This window comes from Onychostruthus taczanowskii, unplaced genomic scaffold, assembly GCF_017590055.1.
Source record: "Onychostruthus taczanowskii isolate IOZ18803 unplaced genomic scaffold, ASM1759005v1 scaffold16, whole genome shotgun sequence".
In the NCBI taxonomy this organism is placed as follows: Eukaryota; Metazoa; Chordata; class Aves; order Passeriformes; family Passeridae; genus Onychostruthus; species Onychostruthus taczanowskii.
Genome location: NW_024498795.1, coordinates 10854546 through 10880418, shown reverse-complemented (window position 1 = coordinate 10880418; position 25873 = coordinate 10854546). Strand labels below are relative to the sequence as shown.

Here is a 25873-nt window from a genome sequence, read left to right as displayed (position 1 = left end):
TTTGTTCTGATGTATCACAGAAGGCCTCCAAACCCCCTCTCATAATTCCAATGCAAAGTACAAATAATGGAGAAAGAAACACTCTATTCCTATCAAATTTATAATATTTCTGCCTTTCTAGAAGATTCCTTGAAGGATGAGAAAACCAGTGGAGGTTTTTTCCTCCATAGTGCTGAGCAGGCATGAAGACTTGCAAGACAGCCATTTACTCCAATTATTTGCCTCAATTCTTTGATACCATATAAGCATCCCTGAGTAGAAGTACCTGAAATAACTCTACAAAAATATGCTAAACATCTTCCCACTCTGTACATGAGGATTTTCTCTTCTAGTAAGATGTTAATGAAGTGTTAGTACAGTAGTATAAAACAGTATTATGTGAGTTCACACTTCTAAGGGGGGAGAAAACAGTAAAAATACAGGAAGATCTGGTTTTTGGAGAAAAAGAAAACTTCCATACATGGTCAAGAAGCAGAAAGAGACCAACTTAATTTCCCTCTAGCTTTGCAAATGATTATAAAAGCAAGCAAAATTACAGAGCATTACAACGACTTTTTTTTGTTCTGTACAAAAATTACTCATTTACAGGAATGGCAACATACTCTTCCAGTTGTTTTGCCAAATCTTGCAAAGATTTGGCGTGTTCCTCGGCCCTCACCACCAGTGGTTCTTTGCTTGCTGATGAGAGATTTGCCACTTTTTCATTCATGTCCTTCCTTGCTCCATCCAGCTGAGCAGCCAGGCTTTCATATTCCTATGGTTTTAAAAAGATATAACTTTATTTGTATTCATACATGTTTCATTTTGTCCACGTATACTTCAGTGTTACACATACCTTGCACCTGAGGAGACCAAAGGGAAAAACATTCCCTTCCAACTTATTCTGCAGGCTACTGGAGTCATTACATTATGCTTCCAGACCCATTACATAAAAGCTGAGTCAGAGCAAAGACCCTTCTAGCCTAGTATCTTGCCCCTTGGACAGTGGCTAAAAGCAATTAACCAGAAAGAAATACAAGAACAGCACGATTGTTTATGGTAACTTTATGGTAACTTCTCACAGATGTTCTCCCAAATTCTGATATCTTCAGCTCAGTGTCTTTCTCAGACACATCACAACCCTCAACAAGCTTCTCTTACAGAAACCTGTACAGGCAGGCAGACTCCTTATGCATCCAGGATGGGCTGCGGGACCCTTTCTTTCTTGACGGGCTCAGATAAGCCTCATCTCCAACAAGATATTGGGGTTTTTAACCTCCTCTTAAATTTACCTCTTTGCTCTCTTGCAATAATCCAAGAACACTCTTAGCTTGTGTCAGGGAAGAGCGGGCTGAGCTCAGAATATTCAAGACACCATTCTGTTGCACAGTTGTCTCCTCAATCCGTTTCTGAGGAAAAAATGAGAAGTTGATCAACATGTGATTGAGTTAAGAAAAGGGACATGAAAAGCCATATCTTGAAACAAAAAAAAAAAAGCGCAGAAACAAAACAACAAACCCAAACCTAATCTAGCTGGCAGTAGGATTTACCAAGGGTACAGTCACTTTTTTTTTCTTAAATATGGACATGAGTGTGCTAAACCAGAGATACATTTCAACAAGACCACAATTAAGAGAATGTGTCCTGCAGCACACATTTATTCCTTGTACTATTTCACCAGCTCTAAAATTCAAACACTGCTCAGTAATAACAGCTGTTCCTTGTCCTGATGAGACCGCAGAAGCTGTTCTGTAGAACACTAAGCCCAGATCATTTAAGTATTGCAGCCATTCTTCTCCCATCTTTCATGGCTGTTAAGGCTAAATACTTTAAAGAACTTACTATGTAAAGTACATCAGCAGCACAAATTTCGTCTAGAAAAGGAAAGAAAAGCACTAGTGGCAGCTGGAAAGAAGTGCTGGGAAGAGACTGTCCTTCCCTGCCCTCATCAGAGCTATGTCTTTGTCACACTGTTCTGGTCACACAAAGAGGCCATGAGCAGCCGTACACCTCATTTACACCTGTCCACACACCCAACAGAAGATGGAAAGAGACCCTGAAGAAAGTCTAGAAAGAATTAGTGCTGCTTGACTTTGTGAGGTCAAAAGCAGCAACCAAAACCACTTTTTATCTTCTGAGGATATTTTTATTTTTCTCCCGATGCCCAACACTACCTTAATGTCTTCTAACAGAACCGTGTTGTCTCTGTTTAAGCCTTCAGCCTGCTTGATTTGAGCTGTCGCATCATTCAGAGCTTCACGAAGGTCAGTGATTTTGGATTCATATTCATTCAGCGCATCCCTCACAACTTTAATAAGCCCACGATTCTCTTGGTGGTACTTCTGTAGTTCATTCTTAATGCGTGCCAGTACTGCAGTATCAGGACCAGAAAGAAAAGTTTTGTTCAGAGAAGGAGGGAGCCACAACAAACTTTGTTAAAAAGGCCTTGGCATTTAGGATTATAAAGCTGTACTTATGTGAACTGAGCATCTTCTGCAATGCTAATTTCAGTGCTACTATAGCAAAGACACTATTCAGCATCTCTCTGGATCAAATCTGCTCACTAGTTTGCTGCTACAGACAGAACACAGATAAAGATGTTCTCTTAATTAAGGATGACACTTATCTGAAAACATTAATTTTCTTTTTTATATGGAAATAACATAATTTCATCAACAATTTCATCTACAATGTAGACATCTACAACTGTGCTAGTTATCAAAGCCTCCTCTGTAATCAATAGAGAGACATGAGCACATTTAATTTCAAAGAATATAGGAACATAAAAGATGTCAAATTATCACACTCTTTAGCATGCCCATTTCACTGCTGACAAAATAGGATACAGAAGAGTCACTCAGAGGGAGGTATCAATGTTCAAGGTTCGTTGAAATTATCTGTCACTCATATGGATGACATTCACATTTCACATTCTTCCACTATGCCCCTGATTAGGAGATAAGCCTGCAACTTTTCTTGATGTCTCCACTGTCTGGAAACAAGTTTCTGAATGTCCCAGTCAAACACTTGCAGAGAACATGACAGGGAGTACAACTAGTGCAACTAGAACTCCTGAACTTCCTTGTCCTTGTATGACCTGGCCCTTGGACTACTCTAGCAGCTTCTGAAGATCTGTTGTTAATTAAACATGCAATTGCTCTAAAATAACTATGTACCACTGCCTATCTCTCAAAATACACAGAAGTATTGCATAGGTGTGTTAGGATTAGCTACATCTTTATTTTATTGAGATTGACCTAGTTACAAAAGAAGGCTCTACTGGGTTTCTCCCCCAGCTCAACCCATTTTCTTCCATAACACACTAAAAATGCCTTTAAATCCCCTCCAGAATGACCACTTTCCTGCTGACTAAGAACAGCTTCAAATCTCAGGGATACACTGCAAAAGGTTGCTCCCCCTACTCCAATCCAATCAATAATTCTTCAGATTTAAGACTGATCTTTCTAGAAAGTCAGAAGCTGAGAGAACAAGCACTTACACCGCTGAGCTTCCGTCCGCTCCTTCTCTGCCTCAGCTTGAAGCTGGCCAAAGTTGCGGCTCCGCATCTCGGCCATCATGCGCTGAGCTTCGGCCAGCTCTTCAGAGGCATCTCCCAGGGGCAGGTTGTTGCCTTCTGCGTTCGTGCCAGCTACCTGTTCCAAGAGTGCTGGAAAAAAACACTGTCAAAGTTAAAAACAGGATGTGCTTAAGCCTATTCAAAATTCCCAAATGATGGAGCCAACATCTGAGATGGATCTGCTTCACTAATGAATTCAGGAATAGGCAGGCATGTCTTATCTTTTCCTTAATGAAACAATTCATGTTCCATTAATTCTATTAAGATGAAAAGTATCCTATGACACACAACCAGAGAGAGCAAGATGGCATTGGCCTTGAAATTTGTCCCAAATGACCAAGTTCACTGCAGTAATTTTAAGTTTCTAACTTTAAAGAGCCCATGATAACAACCCAGAACAAAATTAGACTTGAGTCGATAGCCAAATTTGTTGCTTGAAATATCTCTGTAGTGAAGCTTCTCTGTCCCTTTTCATTTCATAGGGAAAGTAGGTTCCTAAACTAACATTATATATTAGATTTCTAATAGGAAGAGTGAATACTACAGCTGTGACTAAATTCTGGTTTACAAAGTTGTTTTCTAAGAAAACCTCTTATTTGTAATTAAGAACATTGTAAATAAGCTATAAAAAAAGCTTAAAGATGCTATATAACAAAACATGAGTTAGATTTTTTTTTTTACCTCGTATATTGTTTACCACTACTTGTATTTGTGAAACCAAATCCTTTCCTTTCTGATGAGTTTGGCCAAAATTGTTAAATAATCTCTCAGCTTCTTTGTAGTTCATTTCAGCCTAGCAAGGAAAAAGACTATTAGATTAAAAGTATCTGGATACAGCATGCTAATACATAGTCAGGAGACATGTACTTTTAAACTGATTTGGTAAATCACCTTTTCCTGGAGAGCATTTACATCACGATTTAGGTTAATGAATTCTGTCTCCAACTCATCTACCTTGGAACCTTGATTATGAACAACAGAATGGTAATTGTTCAATAAGACCTGAAAAGAAAGGAAAAAATTAATCCAATAAATCATCCACTGCACAGCAGACAAAAAGCTAAAATTTCACTGGATTAAATCTTTACCCAAGTTAAATAAAAGCAGAATTACTGATATGAAAACTGAACAATTCCTTCCCAAAACCTGAGGGTTTTATCTGTAAGTATAGCAACTGCTACTCCAGCCAAAGAACTATTTTTAGAATGAGTTTTGGTAATGACAAGTGGAATGTTGGGGGTTTTCAGTAATGCAAAGACAGGAAGTGCTTGGAAAAGACACAGCTAGAGGGACACCGCAGAGGTATAACTTCCAAGGTGAGCAGGCCTCAGAAAAAGCAGAGATACTGATTCTGTTTCAGAGCATGACACAGTAACCACAGCTGCTTTCTAACAGGTGAAGCCCAGTGCTGACAGCATCTGGTATTTGGAATCCACGGTAGATGCATGTCTTCTTGTAAGTGACAAGACTATGGCAAAGGTTCCTGGGTTCATTGCCTATCCACTTTTCTGTGTTTCTGTGTGCCTACCTTTAAGTCCTTGATGCGTGTTTCCAGGTCTCTCATCTGCTCCAGAGTGTGGGTACTTGCATGGACGTTTTGCAGCTGAGACTTGATGAGCTGAAGCTCGTCACCCATTGTGCTCAAATCCTGCAGCAGTGTAATCACACAGCTGTCGCAGGCTGGAGGGAGCAGTGGAAATCAATACATATCATTGATATTTAACACAGAGAACATTTCACTGAACACATTAGTCATGGTGCAAAAGCTTTGAAGCTTGTCACCTGGTGTAGTCAGAAGAACAAAGGCAACAACAAAGCCTGCAGCATTAAGGAAAGTGACTTAAGTCAGAAGTAAGGAGGAGGTTACATTTACACCTGACTAGATGAGTACCTCTTTAATCATTTTTCCAAGTATCTGGTTGAATGCTTGCTTTTAAAACATTCATTACAGGGTATCTCAGTCCTTTTTAAATTATGTCACCCCTAAAAGCTGATGTATGATGTATTCAGAGCCAGCCGAAAGTAATCCAAGTGCGGTTTGATTTTATCACTTACAGTCACAATCTTCATTAGGATCCACATCTTTTGGTTCATTATTGAAACATTCTGAAATCACAAGATGAGTCATTAGTAACCAAAGTCTTCTTATGGAAATACTACTGCATTTTTTCCCCCACTTTTCATGTTTGGCAGCCATTAAAACATGATGCTGCCCTTTCATAAATCCACACCCACTGTGAATGAGCTGAAATGCTCAGAAGGCTTGAATAGGCCAGAACATTCAATTCCTGCTAATGCCTTGATAAAAGCAACACCTTTTCCATCCCACAGAGAAAACCTACTGTAATCCCACAATATATGCTACTTGGATAGGAGCAGGAGACCCTCTCACACAAAGTGCATTGCTAGAATTTGTCTAGGATTGGAGACAAGATTATACTGTTATAGAACTTCACTCAGGACATAGGTTCAAACACCTTTATTTACTTCAGTATCCAGGTTCAAACCACAGGTTCTGATTCCCCAAAGAATGTCTTACCCACAAGGAACTAAGAAATATTTATGGCCTTCCTTCATGCCTGCCACAGCTTGCAAGATTATGGTATTAATCAATCTTGAGAGAAATCCACAGTGTGTGTGCATAGATGGAGGCACTGTATGTAAGACAAGGCAAGCAGCTTGGACCACAGATGCAGGTCATATATAACAAACACTGCCCTCAGACTTTCAAACAAGTCAGCACAGGTGACTTCCTGTCCAATGCACTCTTTTGTTTGGCCTGTTATAAGAAGCTTAACAGTCTCCAGGTGCACATGGAGTAACATCCTCGGATACTAACTTCTAGGATGCAGGAGAGGAACTGTCTCCTAAAAATGTCATCATAGGACAGGAATCTCTCCATCTTGATGCCCAAGTTCCTTTTACAGGTTTGGTCCCACTGCCAAGCTCTCATCTCCTCTTGAAAATGAAAAGGGCCATGCATCTTGGTCAAAGATTGAACCTGATGATCCTGAAAGTCTTTTCCAACCTTAATGACTCCATGTCATTTACTCTAAGAGAAAAGGATGCACTCAGTATAGAGTCAAGTGTCATGAACAGTTTGCAACTTGTGAGAGGATACAGTGATAAGACTGGACCTGAACTTTACCAGCAGCATGGAACAGCCTGGAACAAACTGCCTAGCTGTGCCATTTCCTTTGGTACTCGCACATTAAGTGATCGGGAAGTTAAATGGGATTGGTGGTGATCACTGCTGCCGAAAGTAGACAAACCATAAAGAATATATTTTTAAAAGAATGAAGGAAATTCCCCTGAAATTCAAACATCCGTGCAGTTCTGCTGTTGTGTAGTTCAGCTAACAGCAGGCACATTTCAGCTGTCACCATGAAGCACCAACTAAATAAAACTATTATTACAGCTTGTGCACCAACAACATCAGCCAAGAAATGGTGACGTGGTGGCCAAGTGCCGAACATCATGCAAAAGGAACCTGCTAGAACATGCTGTGCCAATGATCACAGAGGGGCTTATTCCTAATACAGAGAAAGGGACTAATGCTGATCAGAAGGAAAACAAGCTGGCTTGTTGAATATTGTCCTACGGATTAGTTTGTCCTAGCAAACTGTTGCTTCAAAAAGAAAGGAATGATAAAACATCAAACACTGCTTGGATCTGTTCCATACAAGGTATCATAGAGATGTATTACTTCAATGATGAAATATGAAATGAGAGCAAGCTATTGAAAAATTGCACCAGCTGCCAACAGCAGTTCACATCACCTGCTGTTTTTCTGGTTTCTGTGGCCAAGGAAAGACAATGGGTTCCTTGCAGTTACTAGACTGCAGGATGAACAGCAGTGCAGAGAAATGAAGAGGACAGAAATATTTGGAGTTATTAGCTGGAAACTTCACTAACATAAGAAGAAGAAAATCTGTCTACAGGGAAGAAAGAGCGAAATGTTATTGGTGAATGAAAATACGGGAGAATCAAGGACATTTCAGGAGAAGTGGCCTCTGTGTTTCTGAATATAAAGGAGTATCACAAGGGACTGAGGTGGATTGAGGTAAAGACACTCTGAGAAATGTAAGATCAGGCCCTTCACTTCAGAATTCTAATAGATAAAGCAAACATATGCCCATGACACTATGTAAGAGCTTACTAGTAGTGAAATACATGTGTGACTGATTCTGGGAAATCATTAATGTTTTAGCTGGAAGAGCAGCGTAGCAGGATTTATAAAAGAGTCTCCTGAGTCAGGTTCTAACTTCCACTGCAAATGCAGGCAGCTTGGATACCTAAATGCAGTGCCTGAAGCAGACTCTGTAGATTTTACTAAACTGTGCCAAATACATTTTAAAAAGGCATTTTGAGGATGCTCAGTTTCCTAAATCCGTAAGACAGACTGGCAGGATATTATTTAACCCTGTCAACAAAGGAACCATGATATATTTAAAAACACTGCCGTGAAACAAAAACAAAAAGTTGGCAGTATTTTTGAAGGGAAATACAGGACAAAACCATTCAGAAGGGTAAACCTGAGGACTCAGGGACAGCCCTTCTATTACCATTGTGTTGCATTTCAGGAAATCTTAAATTTTATAAAAAATTATCTACATTTCTTGTAAGTCCAGATCTTTCCTGCAGTTCATCTTATCCAAGTAGCTTCCTTAATTGCTTCCCAAACAGAAAACAATGCTCTCTTCCATTCAGAACTATGCTACATTCACAGGCCCTCACATACCTCCAGTCAGGTGGTCACAGCTAGCCAGCTGTCCATTATTATTACAGTTACATTTCTGACAGAAGCCTCCATATTTCTGTGGATTTCCAAAATACCCAGGAGCACAGCTAGATAAAGAAATACAAGTAATTTTTATTAAGTAGTTCAAGTTAATTTTGTGAAATATACTTTCCCTTGAGATAAAAACCCAGTTTGCCTGAAGAAACTTTCAAGAACTTTTGATTTCATGTCTTGACTTAAACAGAAAAAATATATTTTTGATTTACAGTATTCTCTGCACTACGCTAAAAATATCTTTGAGAGTGCTGCAGGATTTTTTTCTAAAAATAAAAGAACTTCCACAGTGCTCTTGCAGGAATAATTCACTTAATCTGACAAGAATTTGACAAGGCTTAACCAAGCAAACCGTACCATTCTGGCCTGTGATCCCACCAGAAAACACATACTGAGGGGGATCACACTGCATGCACAGCTGATATTTCAAACAGCAACAGCACTGAATGACATCATCACCCTTCTGCTGTGTGATACCCCCTCTTGAAGGTAAAATATATTGCTTATATTGTTTATATATTGTTTACACTGGATAGCTAACATTCCTAGAAGTCACTCTGTGGTAAGACCTATAAGGGTGATAACGATCAAAGGGCCATGATGAGCAGCTGAGGTACAGCTACACCTGGAACACAAAATACCTATAACCCACAAATTAGACAGGGTCAAAGGCACCAGTCTTGGAGGACAAGACCATGTCCTACTGCAGGTCCTGTCTTCAGATGTGACGTCATGACTTATTAGCTTCAAATTCACAAACCAGACAACACCACTCCATCACACTTCAGTTCTCTCTGGATTTGAAACTCAGTGAAATTGGCTTCTCTGCCTGCCTGAAACTGTCATGCTGTTTCCTCTCTTGCTTTGCCAGACTGCTGCAATGTTCCAGCAAAAGAGATGGCTTCAGCCTGGTGTGTGTAAGCTCCAACCGTGGAGCACACCAGAATGATTTGGGATGAAGGGTATGGTGCTAAATGGTACATGGTTGCTGCTGGATAAGACCGTTGAGGCACCATCATATACACTGGAGGAAAAGGGAAAATGTTTTTAACTTAAAAAAGGGTGGAATAAAAGAGAGTCATTATTACTAGAGTGCAGGATGAAGCAAGGCATAGGGCACTTCAGCAAAGAGGCAGAAACCTCTTTTAGGTAAAAATGGTGCAGTCAGTAGTCTGTGGAGAATTGCTTACATTTCCCCAGGGAGAATTGGGATTGTGACTGGAATTACCCCACGGCACCACTCTTCAGCAGCTGTTCATATAAATAGCTGCTCCTTATGTACATGCATACTGTGCACAGGTGCAGGTCCATATGTCCACGTGTGTCTGTCCCCATGCAGACACCCCTCCTTTTGTGTCTCTCAAAACTCTTGGTTTTGAGAAACAGCTAACTCACCGTTCACAACGAGCTCCAGTGTAGCCTTCTTTGCAGAGACACTGGATTTCTTCACCATTTGCCACACAGCCAGCTGCAAATCTTTGAGAAGAAGAAAAAATATCATTGTGAGCACATGATCAAATAGGTTTTACACTCTAGAGGTTCAGTTTAATGACTTTCAGATTAAGAAGTTTTTACACCACCAAATTACTTCTCAGCTAATTTAATTGCCTCTAGATAATTTATTGTGGCTAATTCTTTGAAGTTTCATTTTTTTTTGTGCAAATCATTTCCTCAGAACTCAAAAAATTATAATTTCCTGGCCCTGTGGACTAAGTATAATGGTTCACTACCCAAAGGAATCCCTAAAATAAACCTTAATAGTGATGTCATAAAACAAGTCTGGGTAGCTATTTTATCTTAGTAGGCAAGAACCAATAGCCTGTGTAGACAGACATTTCCACATGTTTATGCATCTTTTTTTTTTTTTTCCTTTTCAATGGATGAGAACATCAAAGGATATTTCTATCATTTCCTCATGTTTATGCATCTTTTTTTTTTTTTCTTTTCCTTTTCAATGGATGAGAACATTAAAGGATATTTCTACGTAGCTAATGTTATTTAGGTTTTTTTTTAACCAAGGCAAAGTAGAGTTGTGCATAGTTTTTGAAATCCCAAGGATCTGGTTAACACAATGAACTTTCTTCTCTGCTCTTTCAAGCAGATTTGTCTAGATTCAAAGTTCAATGTTTGTGAAGGAGAAGGCAGGAGGCGAAGCAGGGCCATGTTTGCTATTTTCATTTTTTAATCTATGAACAGTTGGATAAAGCAAGTCTGTGTATCAAAGTCAGAGGTCTGCACTAAGAATTACTGGAATTAACTGGATGAAAAATTGTCAACTCCAGTAATGCCAGGTGAGGTGCATTTCCTATGTCAAGAATGATATTCACCACCCTAATCTGCAGTTATGAAACTGCACAGGTTTATGGTCTCCCTAGATATTTCAGAACTCTGAAAGCAAATGATGACTAAAAACATGTTCAGTCAGCCTCAGGCAAGCACCTGCAGAAGAGGCTGTCAAAACCAGATCTATCAGAGAGTTCTCTGATAAATGATAAACCTGTCTATTGTCTGATGGTGTAAATCTCCTACTTTAGGTTACGTGGTGTGTGCTAATGCACCTGGCAAATACCATGTGGTGCCTTTAGCAATTTATAGCATAGGGTTTGTTTGGTTTTTTTTAAATTTGATTTTATTCACCATGGTTTAGAAGTGACCAACGATGACAATCTGGCTAAATATACCATGCATTTAAAATGCAATTAACTGCTCAGTTTTAAAAGCCTGGCAACCTTATTAGATACAAGTGAGTTTCATTTTTTCGCTTTTCATCTCAGTATGTTTGCACTTCAAACAGAACTTTGACAGGAAAAGCAATCACACACTTTCAGAGCTCTAGATATGTGCTTAAGACCTTAAATGTTTTTATATTATCTTTGCATCTTAATGATTTTTCTGAATTCCCATAAAAAGGCTTGTCTCACTGTTTTCGCTTATTTTCTAGCCAGAGTAATGGTGCTTAACATCTTGCATTCCAGTAAAAAAAAAAAGGATTCTGGATATGCCCAGTAAGGGAAAAGACCTCATTGTATATTTCTCAAGATGAAGGAAGTTCTGGTGGTTTTGAAAAAAAGCCCACTTCTACTCTCTGAGTCTCCCCAAGGCTATGAGCAGTGTGTCTTTGAAGATCAGGATCTGGACGAGAATTGGAATACTCTGTTTATTTAAAAAGGCAATGCTGTGAGACAGACCACCAAGCTCTCAATATGAGAAGAGGAGAAGATCATTATATTCCTATGGTAGCGGAGTTTGGGCTTTGGGATTTTCTTTATCTCATCCTCTATTTTTTTTTTCTTTTTTTCTTTTTCCTTTTTCTTCTTCCCCCCCCGCTTGACTCTTCTTGCAAGCTTTTACTGTACCTGTTTGTATATGGGCAAGGACATTCCCGGCAGGAACCTTGAGTGGCATCTCCAAAATAACCATCTTTACAGTGCTCACATTTCTCCCCAGCAGAATTGTACTGACAGTCCTTGGAAAGGAAATGAGCAAGATATTTAGCAGGGCTTTATCACTCAATATGGCTCTACTGTTATTTAAAAAAATACAGCCTATTTACTCAGAGAATATGTTCTTTTTCTTCCATATAAGCAAGCATTTATTGCCAAACTGCCTTCACAACCAGGATAGAACAGTTTCAGTCCATTTTCTAACTGTACAAAGCCCAATTTCCTCCCTCTTGTGGAAAAGCAACAGATAAACAAGTTGAATTCAACATATTTTTAAAGAAACTCAACCAGATGCATAGTTAGTAAAGGAGCATTCCATTAATCTTCTGTCTTCATATTACAGTTGAAAATCACTATGTTTATATGTATATACACATATATATAAATAAAATTTTCAAATTTGCATCTTAACACTACTTAGAAGGCAGATACCATGTAAAAGCATGCAATCAATTGAGCCCAAGTGCATTACTTTAAAAATCTCATTAAATAAATACAACAATTGTTTCTCTTAGTAGATTCTGAACAGAATAGTGTTTCACGTAGTTTCTCCAGTGTGTGTGTGTTAATTGTATTTTTCTGTAGTAACTGGAATAAATAACAGAAAGCAAAAGCTAAGAATACAATTGAAACTGATGCAGCTGACCCCTTTTCCCTTGATAAAACTGTAGGGAATTTTATCTTGGTTTAGAAACATTCTTAATTCTAGTGTTGCCTAACTGTCACACGTTCATATTTTATGGATGCAGAATAAGGAAGTTGCCTCTGCATTATCTAAAGTGTTTCTAATTTAAAATAGAAATAATTCAAATACATAAGCAGCAGAAATATACATAAGCAGCCAAAAGAAAAATATCAAATGACTAACAGTCAAGAGGCATTCACACTCCCAAGTTCTACAACTGCTTGTCTTCTGTTCAACAGACTGATCAAATGTCCCACAGAGCAGCAAAAGATGGAAAATAGAAAGCGGGAAATCAGCTGGAAGCAGTCACTGAGCAAACTGTGCTTCCATTTCAGTGACCTCAGCGGCTCAGGGCGATGTTTGAAGACCTACTTACCATGACTGGCAGAAGAGGGGCGTTTTTCCCCACAAATGAGAAACAGCTCTGTCTCTCCCATCTCCTCTAAAACTCCATTCTCGTTCACGTTTCTTCACACCAGATTGCCTCAACCACAAGCCCTTCCTTCAGGTGGTAACCCCTAATTTGCTTTCATTTTGGTTAAAGAACTGTATCTGTGGCTCATTGATAAAAGGTTCTGGTTCTGGGAAAGAACAGGAGAAGCTCCAGTTCTCATATGAGACATTTGACATGAAGTTAAACATCAAGTACCACAAAGGCACCATGTTTGCAAAAGAAACCATTTCAAAATGTGGCCTCTATAAAAGCTGGTGCATATGTTTCTGCAAAAGCCTAATGGAAAATTCAGACTCTTTCTGAAAATTACTGTCAATTTTCATAATCCTGAATAATAAATTCAACTGCAGAAAGAGTAAAAAAGATGTATTTAAAATATGTGTACTGGTTTCATCTTAGAGCAACCTCCTCCCACAAGTTTATCTCCTGGTTTTTTGTTTTGCTCACTCTGTCTATAGAAACTGAAGCAGTTCTGTAATTGCAAAGAAGATTTCATCTATTTCACATATAAGCCAGCCTAAATGTGCCATGCTGCTCCTCTAGCCACATGGCACATAAAGGTTGGAGCTCCCTAGGCACAGTGCAATGAAGCCAGAGCAGCAACTCCCTCATGGGTCAGAGATACCCCTGGAGTCACAGCATCTCCCAACCATCAGGTATCACAAACCCTAAAGGAGAGCTTCCGTCTGACTCTGTATGCACCCACATGCCACCAGGCAGTCAGAGCAGTGTGTCAGGGCCACAGCAGAGCCACGAGGTTACATCAAACACGTGGAGCTCCATGACATGAAGCAACATGCTGTGGGATCAGCAAGTCTCGGCACCATGCTGCTGCTGAGGGAATGTGCCTTCCAGGAGGAAGGGCAGGGACCACGGGGACACAAAGCCTGATTAATGGCAGAGAAATGCTTTTCCCCTTCACATGAGAATCAAGGTCTTCATTCTTCTCTACCTCCCCCTGCCCTCCATTGTCCCCCTTTTCTAGCAGTGCACTCCTCTCCTTCCAGCAGCATGCAGCAGCAGCAGAGTGACTGCCTGAGCCAGGGAGGGCTGTGCTGCTGCACAGGGGAAGGACCAGCCTGGGCTTTGCCTCCCTCACAAAGCTGCCTTTGGAGCTGTCAGTGGAGAGATGCTGACAAATGTAGGTACTCGTGTCTGGGGCTCCAGTGAGGAGCAGGAAGCCAAGTGAACAAGCTTTGCACTTTGGATGTGGAACTTGATGGCTCCACAATGGGAAGCCTCCTTGTCTTCGCTGCACCATGTCAGGTTTTTGACCCATGGCTCCTCTAGAGAGAGACTAATTTGCTCTTGGTTAGGCAGAAGTTCATGATGGAAATAAAGGCCCTCAGGGATTTCATTTTTCACCACATTATTCTGGATGACTTTGCCTGCCCAGGACTAAGGGCTGATTTAGCTCTACCTATCTGAAAGTTAATCCAGCTGTGAGAAGGACGGGATGAAGAAAAACCTAGATCACATACTTCATGAGGTGAAAGTGAAATTTGCCTTCATAACTCTAATCTGAAGATTCTTGATCTTTCTTGCTGTGCCGTAGCACTTTCCTGTCACAGCCTGCCCTGCCCCTCCAAAGCAGCAGCCTGTAAGTCATCTCCCACAATGTGCTGAATTGGTTTATAGTTTCCATTAAAGCAACACGGTTGGTTGAAACAAAGACGGGGAGAATGACATAACGCGCAGGAATGCGCTGCAGGAAGAATGGATGCACTGCGAATGAGAAGAAGTAACAGAAAAGACAGACCGTGAAAGATGTTGGCAAGGTTCTTGTTTGCACAGTAAATGAAAAATTAGTAAAAGTTTTTTTAAGGGGGAATTTTTCAGGACAAACTATTCAAAGAAGCATCATGGATATACACTGGAGAAGCACAGTCAGCCAAGTGTCACACTTCCATTGCTGAGGGCTCATCCACTCCCATGGGGCTGCGTGGGGTTTAATACAGTGTGCCAGGGAGCAAAATCTGCCCCACCACACCTTCTGTAAAAGCTGAAATCTTGTAATTTATCTAATTTGTATTACTTTGATTTCATCTTATTCAATTCAATACTTTTTAACCCATCTGGCTATAGACTGTGATTAGTGGAGATGCACTGAAGCCGATTAAACAAGATTCTGCAAAGCCCTATGCTACCCATGATTGTGCTGTTTGTCATCATTATCCAAACATATCCTAGTACATCTGTATAAAGCTCAGGACTGCATATGCCAGGATAAGATCCATGTCTAGTATAAATAACTGCACATGTTTCCTTATGTACAAGTTGGCTGACTTTTTTTGTAACCACGAGCTAGCAAAAATTACAGGGGAAAGAAAATAAGGAAGACAAGGACGCAAATTATTCCAATCAACCACAGTTACATTAAATGTACATTTAAGTGTACACATCTTATGCTCATTAACAATATAAAATTAACAGAATGGGACATACAAGGATTATTCTTAGTTGCTTGGAAATTAACAATACTGTATGGTCCATACAGCAGTAAGAGAAAGGTATTTTTCCTCCTTTTCTTCCCATTAATTTACTGAATGTTACTAATTACTTACAATACATTTTCCAGTACCATCTTGACATCTATTTGAATTTCCATTGCAGTTGCAGGGCACACAGCGTCCAGCAAATATTCCTTTATTCTCACGATAAAATCCAACGCCGCACTCCTGGATATCAAGAAGAAAGAACAAAAAATAATGGTGAGCATTGGTAGGAAATTTTATGTGTTACAGGAAGTGTATTTTGAAAATGTTTTCCATTTCCAAGGAGTAGTGAAGGCATGAATTTCCTTTTAAGCTCTCCTAAGTTCATAATATTACTTAAATTTTTTAATGCAGTAAATAGCAATTAATGGAGATAATGTTTCACCTGAACCCTGTGCTTTAAACACTTTGGCAGTGATGATTTAATAATTCTGACTCTAACCTTGGAGAAAAATACACTTCCTCTGGCTATGTACAAAGCTGTAGAATATGATTTCTAAACACAGAAAAATATTTGAGTATGAGAACACTGTAGTGTGACTCTAAAGAAGAGCACCTGGAAATCTCACATACTAATTAGTGGTTATATGTTGATAATAATTTCACTACAGTGTATTCCTTGGAAACAATTCTGGATACATTTTACATACATTCATCATGACTTCCACAGTTTAGTCTACCAGGAGCTAAAGCCACACCTAGACATAGCTAGGTGATGTAACAAAATATACAGTGGTCTAGTTTCTAAGTACAGGCTTGCCCTGGAGACTGGGGAAGCACGAGAAGAATGTTCCAACTGTTGAGGGCACAGGAGCAGGAGCACAGCCTGTCAGATCACAGTTGGATTTCAACAGGGAGTTGAACCTGGGGGACGCTCTGAATGAAAGAAGAGACATAAAGCTTGTTTGCCTACAGCAGGGAGGTAGTAACCAATATGTTAAAACCAGGCTCTTGCTTGGCATGAGCATAGAAATCACAAGGAATTCCTCATGGGAATGAAGTCCTGCATACAGATCAAAAATTCACGCCCATCTTCTCCTGGAATACTCTGGGTACACCAACCACAATAAAAATTACAGGGTATCAGTCTGTCCATCCCATTCTGTAGCTCTTTTCCCCTAGGAAGTAAGCTGGTGTGGCGCAAGCAGGATCAAAGGCTTATGGAAGCAGGGAGAAAGCTGTGCTCCCCACGAAGCCAGCACCTCCCAGGTTCCTGCCTCCAGCAATGTTCTTGTGAGCTGCACCTACGACTTGCCTCTGCCTCGCGGGCAGGGGCTGGCCCCAGCAACACGCAGAAAACAAGTGACAGCTGAACCCTAAAGCCATAAATCTTTCCTCACAGTAAGTGCACCACCAAGACTGATGGAACCAAACTGAAGAGCAAAGGGTCTGTGGGATTGTGTCACAAATCATATTCCAGTGGTTGGAGACGTAGGTATTCATGCAGAAGCAGGATTAACCGGAGAATTTTTCAATGATAGAACTATGACAGGGAAAAAAAATACTCATCTCTCACAAGCAGATCCCAAAAGGAATATTGAATTACTGCCGTTGAAACAGCAATCACTACTGGCATCTCTCCCTTTTCTACATGTAGGATAATTGTGGGAAAAAAAAGAAGTATGCAGAATACTAACACCATCAACAGCTTTGAATACTGACTTCAGTGTGAGCAAAGACTAAATTTAGAATAGACAGTTGAAGTTTTTCAACATTTTTTAAAGGATGAATATTTTCCCTGAAAAACAGGGAGCTAATATACACAGCTTCAGAAGAAACCAGGGCCTGAAATACTTTAAGAGCATGACTAAGTAAAATACATGCTCTAATGCATATCTATTTTATTTACTTAAAGTCTCTTTTTGGAGAGAAAAATAAATCAGACATTTAAAAAATACATCTAATTGCATTTGGGAAAAAAAATCTGTACAGCCTTTTGTTTTTCTATTTATGCTGTCTTTAAAATGACACATTTGGAGTACGTGGGCACTTTGTTTTTGAAGCAGCATTTGTGATTCCACACAAATGATAAACTGATTCCACATGAAGACAAAGCTCCAGGCACTTTCAAGTGCTTTTCAGGATCACTGTTTTCAACTAAACAGCAATTTAAAACAAACCTCTTGTACACAGTTTTGTTAGTAAAGGACTTGGAAACAAAAGGTTAATCTTCTCATTACTTCTATACTAAGTAATGTAGAAGTTGTTACCAAATCAGTTCGTTTAAAAACAAAGTGAAAGCAGGAAGGAAGCGAGGAAGAAAAAATGAGCAAATTACCTCTCTTGGATAAAAATCCATTTGAACTTGTTGCCACTGACTCCTCTCCTGAAGGTGGGGATAGGAGAGCCTCTGCTGCATATCTTGTGCTAGACACCGCCCAAGGGACACTAAAGTGACAACCAGCCATCCTGCATTTCTTGGCCTCTGTGCTTGGGCCATCATTTCACCTTGCCTCCCCTGAGACCATTCGCTGCTCTCCCTTCAGTGCTCACTGCTCTTTCCCTTATTACGCCTGCTTCTCCTCCAGCTTCTGACTCAGATTAATGAGGTTCTGGGCCGGGATGGGCCCCACCTTTAAACTTTATCCGTGAGTCAAGTCGCTCAGCACACAGCACCGCTCCTGAGGTTAACAAGTAACTCCGCAGTTCCTGTAGCTCAATATATACCTAAGTCAGGGTGTGGCAGGCATCACCTCCTCCCCACCTAAGGCAGCCAGACAGAGCTTGGTGATTAGAGCAGTAAATCACTGCCTGAGTAATGCTGCATAAATATACAGGGCTTACTAACTTCCCCGTGAGTGTCTTGATCACTTCCTTTGGCTATGTATTTTCACCAGGTTACATTAAAAAACCCCCAACAGCTAGTTTAACCAAGGCAGTGCGTTGAAAGCAACGGGATGGCAGTAGAATTCTCAGTCAAGGCTCATCAATTTGTGTGTGGCACAGAGCAATGGAAGAGTTAAAAAATCAAAAATATTTCCAAAATGGTTATTCTGCAGATGATGAATTCGCTGTCCTGAGCAGTGGATACATACACAAAATGTAAGCCAGCCATACATGATTTTGTTCAGTCTCTCTGCAGTTGCTCCAGCCTAGACATTATTCATTCATTCTCAATTCAAAAACCTTTTGCAAGGTTAGTACAGCAATTGCTACTTTATGGTAATGCTCAACCATTTTCTGAGAGTAATTCCTCACATTTTGTGCACTTTGTACACTGCTTATCTCTCTGGTGCTTTATTCTGCTACACTGGGTGCTTACACACAGCAACAGCCAAGCTCTAAGCTAAGCAAAGCGAGAAGCAAAAGAATTACAGCTACAGGAACTGCATCAGGGACAGGATATACAGCTATAGTGCCAGTCTTCAGCTAACAGTATTATTTTGCAAAGCCTACACTACCTTTCATAAACATATCTCCAAATATTTTTTGCAAATACAGATTTGCAAATATTTTTTGCAAATACAGTTAATTGCAGATTTCACATCATAAACATATCTCCAAATATTTTTTGCAAATACGTTAATTTCAGATTTCACAGGTTTTTCTACACAAATAGTATCCTGAATTGTCTGGATTCAAGCTACTTCCCTTGGACCCTGCTAAAATAAGAAACACCAGGAATCTTCTCTACTGTGTATGGTCTCACAGACTTTGATTAAGTATATTCTGACCTTCTCTCCAGTGAAGTAAGAGATTATTCAGCCTCTTGGAGAGCATCATAGAAGAATCCCTCATAGTGCCTTACATTAAGTATATTCTGACCTTCTCTCCAGTGAAGTAAGAGATTATTCAGCCTCTCGGAGAGCATCATAGATGAATCCCTCATTATCGTGCCTTACACATGCAAAATTACATTTGCAGCTCCATAAAAGCAATCATAAGTAGAATAACCCCACAGTGCTTCTCAGATGGCGAAAGCACTCAAGCCATTGAAAGCGCACAGGCTTACAGGAAGCACACTTAATTACTTTAACAACCATCCTGCTCCTCTAACTAACCCAGTATGTATAGCTGCAGGCAAAAGACAGAAGGTAATGGCACAGTATGGAGGTGAACATTTCCCACCTGGCAGGAGTCACCGGCGTACTCCGGCGGGCAGGCGCACGTCTCCACGCTTTGCGCGACGCTGCCGCTGCCCTCGCTGGTGGCCTCCTCCAGCCCGACCTCGCCAAGCGTCAGGCGCTGAGTCTCCGTGAAGTACAGCGCCCGGATGTGCAAGCCATCCAGCCTGGACAGGATGGTCATCAGCTCTTCTCGGGATACCAGCTCAGCGCTGCCGGCGTGCCTGAAGCTGCCCTGCACATCAAGGGGTACAAAATGAGCACAGCGCTGCAGCTGCTTGAAAGAGTAGCTTCAAAGAAGACCAGAGGACAAAAAAAGGGACAAAACGCCCATGGAGCAGACCTGTCTCGTGCCAGCTGGTGAGGGGTAATAGTGCCCAGGAGAGTAGACACACAATGGGTGCAAAAAAGAATAATGAGCATAAAGAAAGGTATGTAGCTTTGACTGTGCAAGGTAAGTATGGCTTCAAGGCATTCAAAAGTGAAGAAGCCTGTAGCTTATTCTTTAGTCATCCAAATTTCTTTGAGATCTCACCCATCAAACCATAAAACATGGCTTTATTTTTAAGAGTAAGTGAAGTCCTAGAAACTGAATCCTTTCTTTTCTGCTAATAAACACAGCATTGTTGAAAATGGAATTTGGCTTGAAGAAACATCTTTGCCTGCATATGAAATAAATTACCCAGTTCAACCTTCTGAGCACAGGTTTAAGGTAGGAATAATCCCTGGTGAATTCACCTGCCTGAATGTTGGACAGCCCATTCTAAACTAGTACCTAGACACCAAGGAAAACAGATAATTCATTCCATCCCTATTAAGTACAGTCTGTGGCTGCAATGAATCACCTTCTATTGAGGACTGATTCAGCATTACTCCATTGCCCTGGAGGGAATGCTAAGGGCTACTTTGGACAAGATGCCCAACCCAGAGGTGCTAAAATTAGGTGTCATGAACCAGAACCCAGTGGCAGTAAAGAGAGATAAAAAATATTCTTTATATTTAAGGTCTACAGGGTTTAAGTTTATATTCCTCACCATTACCAGGTATTTGGTATTTCTGCACATACTCTGCATCTATGTGTGTATTTTTATGTAACTCTGGAAGGAAAAGAGAAGGCTATTCCTTTTTCAGTTCTTACCTCTACCAGCTGCACTCGGCCGTAATACTGCCGATCAGGCAGTGGGTTGTTAGGATCCATATAAACAATGTCCATTTGTTGGCCCTGTGTGAGAATGAGGATATAACACTGCTATTTCACTACTTGTTATGGGAAAGTGTTCAGATGCAATAAAATTTGGTGAAGCACATTAATCCTGTTGTTTGAGTAATACTAGGAAAACTGTCTTTTTCTCAGTAAAGTGGTTTAGTGAGCACTGTGTTCTGGTGCCAGCAAGGTTTTCACTGCTTTTGCCTACTAATAACCTTGTTTTCGAGTAAAACATCAAGATAATAAAATTAATACTGATCAACTGTCAGAGGAACTAGTTATTACCTTAAAATACAAATGGTTTTGCATTTTGAAATGCTTCTTTGCATCCTGGTGCACCAGAACTATGGGTATTATGGTAGCAGTTTATGAGGTACATTTCCCAATAGGAATCCTAGAGCATTCAACTGGTATTTCTGATGGTGTAAGGAAGCAAAACACCCCCCCCTTGAGAATCTCAACAAACAGTTAAAGATTTCAATTTTGGCTCTAAAGTGGTTAAATTAAAAAACTGTCAACCTAAATTGCATTTTCATTTCAGTCCCTTGAAGTCTTATAATTATGCTTAGTTTTATGCTGAAAAAAAAAAATCACAGAAAATGAGATTAATTACTCATGAAATCCAGGGCATTTTTTGCAGAGATGAGGCCACACTTGTTGACAAATGTGCAATGCATTGATTACTTTTTTTCCACAGGCATATTCTACAGAGAAAATCCTGGTTTATCTTTTTACTTGCTCCGCAAATCAGTCATGCTTAATAATATATTACTTTGGCAACAGAGACGGATACATTGATGGCTTTGAGCAAAATGAAGTAAAATCACTTTTATAAAAATAGTTAATGGTTTTAATAGTTAAGCTAATGGTTTTAATAGTTTAGTACACTATAAGAGCAAAATTTTCCATAGTTGTTAAGTATGATAAAAGTCATAGTATTTGTATTGCTTATAAGAAAGAATAGTATTTTAAAGCTTACTGTTAGTCGTATATCAGGTTTCTTATCCAGAAGAACCATGCCCTCACTGGGTAAGCCAAAAGATTTCACTTGGTAACTTAGGAAGCCACCATATGAAGAAAGCTGAAACAAAACACACAAGACCAGATATACTTTACTGTACTATTGCTTGATATTAATGTAAATTTTAATTCCAGTTCATCTCATCTTCCAGCACTATAAATAACACATTTACTCTTTGTTCTTCAGAAAAAATATGAAAATATTGCCGTTTGGAAGAAGTTACTTTCTATTTTGGTTACTGTGTGTATCTGACAGATGAGCAGATACTGTTTTCTGAAAGGTTACCTGCATCATGTTTGGGGTTTTTTCATACTTGGGTTCACACCACCTGTGTCATGAAGAAATCCCACAGTTACATGAATATTGTTCCTCCCCTGACTGTACAGAGCAGATTTGGTGCATGAAGAACAGACATCAGACTGACAGTGAAAGTGGTGGTGAACCTCATGAATAACCACGGATGAAAAGAAAGCAGACCAAGCATGCTTAAAGCCGGCATTTTCTAAACTTACTGCAAACATGAACCCTGTCAGGATTCCTTTGCTCTACCTTCAGGACAGGATTTCTGCTGGTATCAGCTCTGTTGTAAGCAGACTGTGCCTGTAGGCTGACTGAAAGCAGCTACAGGTGACCAGAGGTGGCCTCAAACCCAACTGAACACGGGGCTGCTGCCCAGAACAGACACAGGCAGTGTGGTTGAACCACCCAACAAACACAGCACGCCCCTGGGTGCTGGGTGAGGGACTCAGTGCAGAACACCCTGAGAGCAAAGGAAGCTCCAGGCACAGCCTAGATAGCTTTTGTTCCAAGAAGAGCCTCAAAGGAAGGTTTGTGGGCACCAGGTGAAATCAGGCATTTTGCCACGGAAGTTCTACTTTGGTTTGCACCTTGCTCATTTGCCCTTACATCTTATCCTTGATTATGCCATGGAAGAATAGTTTTGTCAGCTTCTGCTCTTCTAAAGGGAAGCACCAGCCTTTGATTTACCCCTCTGCATATCTCTGATTAATTAAAAACAAAATACTGACATCTCAATACTAAATTTGTTCTGTGGATCACAGGTCCATAATTAATGATATTCTCCTTACCCGACTGCATTTTCAAAAGTATCATTTGGAACACTGGCTATAGTTTGCCAACACAATCAAATCATCCTCTACAAATGAATTCTTTAAAAAATAAGAAAATTCAAATTAGAGTTTATTTCCTCTTCAACATGTTTCAGAATTGCACCATTTGAGAGGCTGTTAAATTACTTTTTCAATTGTTTTTTTACAGGACAATATTGATGTTATGAACTAACCTCTGTATTCTCTAGTACAGTATCTATTTTCTAATGTCAAAAGCGGTTTCTTAAATAGAATGTTAAAACATGAAAGAAAATGGGGACAACATGATCCAAATTTCTCAATTACTCTTAGTTTCTGCACTGCTACACATCTTATATTTGATTCCCTTTTAACTTCATAAACAAAAGACAGAGAGGAAAGAAAATATACACTGCTAAATATAAATGTTCCAGTGGAACCAGTTTAAGGGCTTCATAAATGAAAAACAGTATTTATGCCCTCATCATAAAGAAAAATAGCTGAAGTGATCTTGTTCATATTTTCCAAAAGAGATACTATCACTGGAAGCAGACCAAACCCTGACATTTTCGAAACACAATAACACGAATAACTGGTAAATTTATGAACTTGTAAACTCACCACTAGATAGCATTTTGGGGGACTTTCATTACTGCAGTATTGCCTGTGCTAAAATATACACTCATACACAGTGTAAAGCAAAAGCAGAACCCAAATTAGAAGTATTTTATTTGCAGTGCTGTCACTGTAAATAACAGCATGTATTGGCAGGCCTAGGACCTAGGTAGATACTGCAACATGCAACATAAGTCAGCACTGATCTTAATAGCTGTGTTTAAAAAGGATTATTGCCTGCTTTATACCTTGTTATGGAACAAAAGTACTTTTGGTTTAACAGTACAGATGATAACATCTGCTTTAACATGAAATTTCTTTCAAAAATAATTTGTGGGCACTGAAATAAGAACTTTTATAACATCAAGAAAAAGCACCCAAACTAAATGTGCTATTTGCCTGAGATATATATATATATATACTCACATCTCTGACACAAGAAAGCAGGAGGAAAAATAATGCTCTAGTCTTGAAAATGTATATATATATACACACATCTCTGACACAAGAAAGCAGGAGGAAAAATAATGCTCTAGTCTTCAAGGACTAGGAGAAACTTCAAAAATTGAACCATCTTTCATGTCTTGGTGTCTACACCATATCTTTTCTCTTGTGTGTCAGTAGGATCTGAAAAGCCTGTGTGTCCTGCAATGGGCTGGTAACTACTGGCACTGCCAGAGCTCCAAAGAGGGGGCTCTGGGCCTGGATGTCACCATTAGCAAAGTCCCCTGGTCGGTGTGACCCTCAGGCTGAGAAGCTGATGGCACTAACTATGAGCAGAAGGCTGCTCCCTGGGTCGAACAGCAAGCAGCCACAAGAACACAAAGGGTAGAAAACCAGTTGATGCTCTTCCCAGGCAATATATCCAAAGCAAAAGGCTGAGGGCTTTTGGCTGAGAAGCTGATGGCACTAACTATGAGCAGAAGGCTGCTCCCATGCATGGGTCGACAGAACAGCAAGCAGCCCCAAGAACACAAAGGGCAGAAAACCAGTTTATGCTCTTCCCAAGCAATATATCCAAAGCAAAAGGCTGGGGGCTTTGGTGTGCCACTGTGCACATAATCAGCTTTTATTCTTTTGGAAATCTGCCCAGGACATACTCTAGAGAATCTACAGAATTGACAAGCCCTACGCATTCTGGGTTTCAGAGCAGCCACACTGGCAAGTTCTACATGTTCTGGGCTTCAGAAAAGCAGCTGCTTGAGCCATTGAGCTCTTGATCATGCTGTTCACATTAAGACCTGTCTGGCATCACTGGCAAGTTCTACATGTTCTGGGCTTCAGAAAAGCAGCTGAAGGTACCAGCTGCTTGAGCCATTGGAGCCATTGAGCTCTTGATCATGCTGTCCACATTAGGACCTGTCTGGCACCAAGCAATATCATTAATTCTGTGTTATCGCTTAATTTCAAAACCAAACTCAGAAGTAAAATGTAATTCCTGGCATGACAGGTAAGAGAGACAAGTGAAGAGAGAAAGCAATATCATTAATTCTGTGTTATCGCTTAATTTCAAAACCATACTCAGAAGTAAAATGTTGTAATTCCTGGCATGACAGGTAAGAGAGACAAGTGAAGAGAGAAAAACTTATCTAACAAAAACAATGAGACTCTATCAATGATGCTGGTAAAAAAATTACATGTTACTAAACCAAGTGAAGAGAAACTTATCTAACAAAAACAATGAGACTCTTTATCAATGATGTTGGTAAAAAAATTATTACATGTTACTAAAATAGAAGAGTTAGGTGGCATTTACCTTCTCTCCCAGGTAGGATGGTGGTGCTTTCCAGTACAAATTATGCACAGAAGCTGGCAATTCTTGAACATCAGCCACCACACTGTTACTGACTGGATTGAAAGTGACTGGAATGTCCATATTTTCATCTACTGCCTCCAGGTGCCAGTTCCTCATATCCACAAACTAATGAAAAAGATAAAGGAAAACAAAAGTTTGCCTCATCCCTTATTAAAACTTTACCAGCACCAAGTATTGAGAAGAAATTGTTTAGCCTCTGTAAATTCCTCAGCATGAGATCCAACCCCTTCAGAGCCAGCCTAAAGTGTTTGAACAATGGATATTTCATGGACTTCAAAAGAGAATGAAAATGTGAAGATGTGCTAAAGCTCCTTGGGATGCAGGCATTTGGTTTGTCACCTGGAAACTAAATTTTGTCTTCAGCCACAGAAAGACATAGCCTTCTGGGGGTGACTAGGAACTGAGAACACAAACCCAAGGATATAATTTGGAGATGCTTTTTCAAGTCCATTCCAAAATCAAATCTTTGTCTCTCAAAGACAGAGTTTGGAACAGGTTAACTGTAAGGAAGGGGACATGACATGACATTTTAGAGAGGCAGGCCATGTAGCCTAATATTCTGCCTCTTTAATGCACATTTTATGTTTATGGCTGTTGTTTCATGAGAGACCATGCCTCTTTTTTATCATTATTC

At 39.9% G+C, this 25873-nt stretch overlaps 1 protein-coding gene across 1 annotated transcript in view; it reads right to left on the bottom strand.

The window, feature by feature from the left end:
* Positions 1–25873, bottom strand: part of LAMA3 (laminin subunit alpha 3) — a 106966-nt gene that overhangs the window by 20486 nt on the left and 60607 nt on the right. Inside the window, exons 37-52 of the mRNA XM_041399271.1 lie at positions 25180–25344; positions 21679–21780; positions 20631–20714; positions 19497–19727; positions 15498–15611; positions 11708–11817; positions 9747–9827; positions 8298–8404; positions 5612–5662; positions 5085–5236; positions 4448–4558; positions 4238–4349; positions 3479–3646; positions 2154–2350; positions 1272–1388; positions 603–754 (exon numbers count right to left, since the gene is read on the bottom strand). Of these exons, the coding sequence (XP_041255205.1) occupies positions 603–754; positions 1272–1388; positions 2154–2350; positions 3479–3646; positions 4238–4349; positions 4448–4558; positions 5085–5236; positions 5612–5662; positions 8298–8404; positions 9747–9827; positions 11708–11817; positions 15498–15611; positions 19497–19727; positions 20631–20714; positions 21679–21780; positions 25180–25344 (2054 nt within the window). The remainder of the gene's footprint in view (positions 1–602; positions 755–1271; positions 1389–2153; positions 2351–3478; positions 3647–4237; positions 4350–4447; positions 4559–5084; positions 5237–5611; positions 5663–8297; positions 8405–9746; positions 9828–11707; positions 11818–15497; positions 15612–19496; positions 19728–20630; positions 20715–21678; positions 21781–25179; positions 25345–25873) is intronic.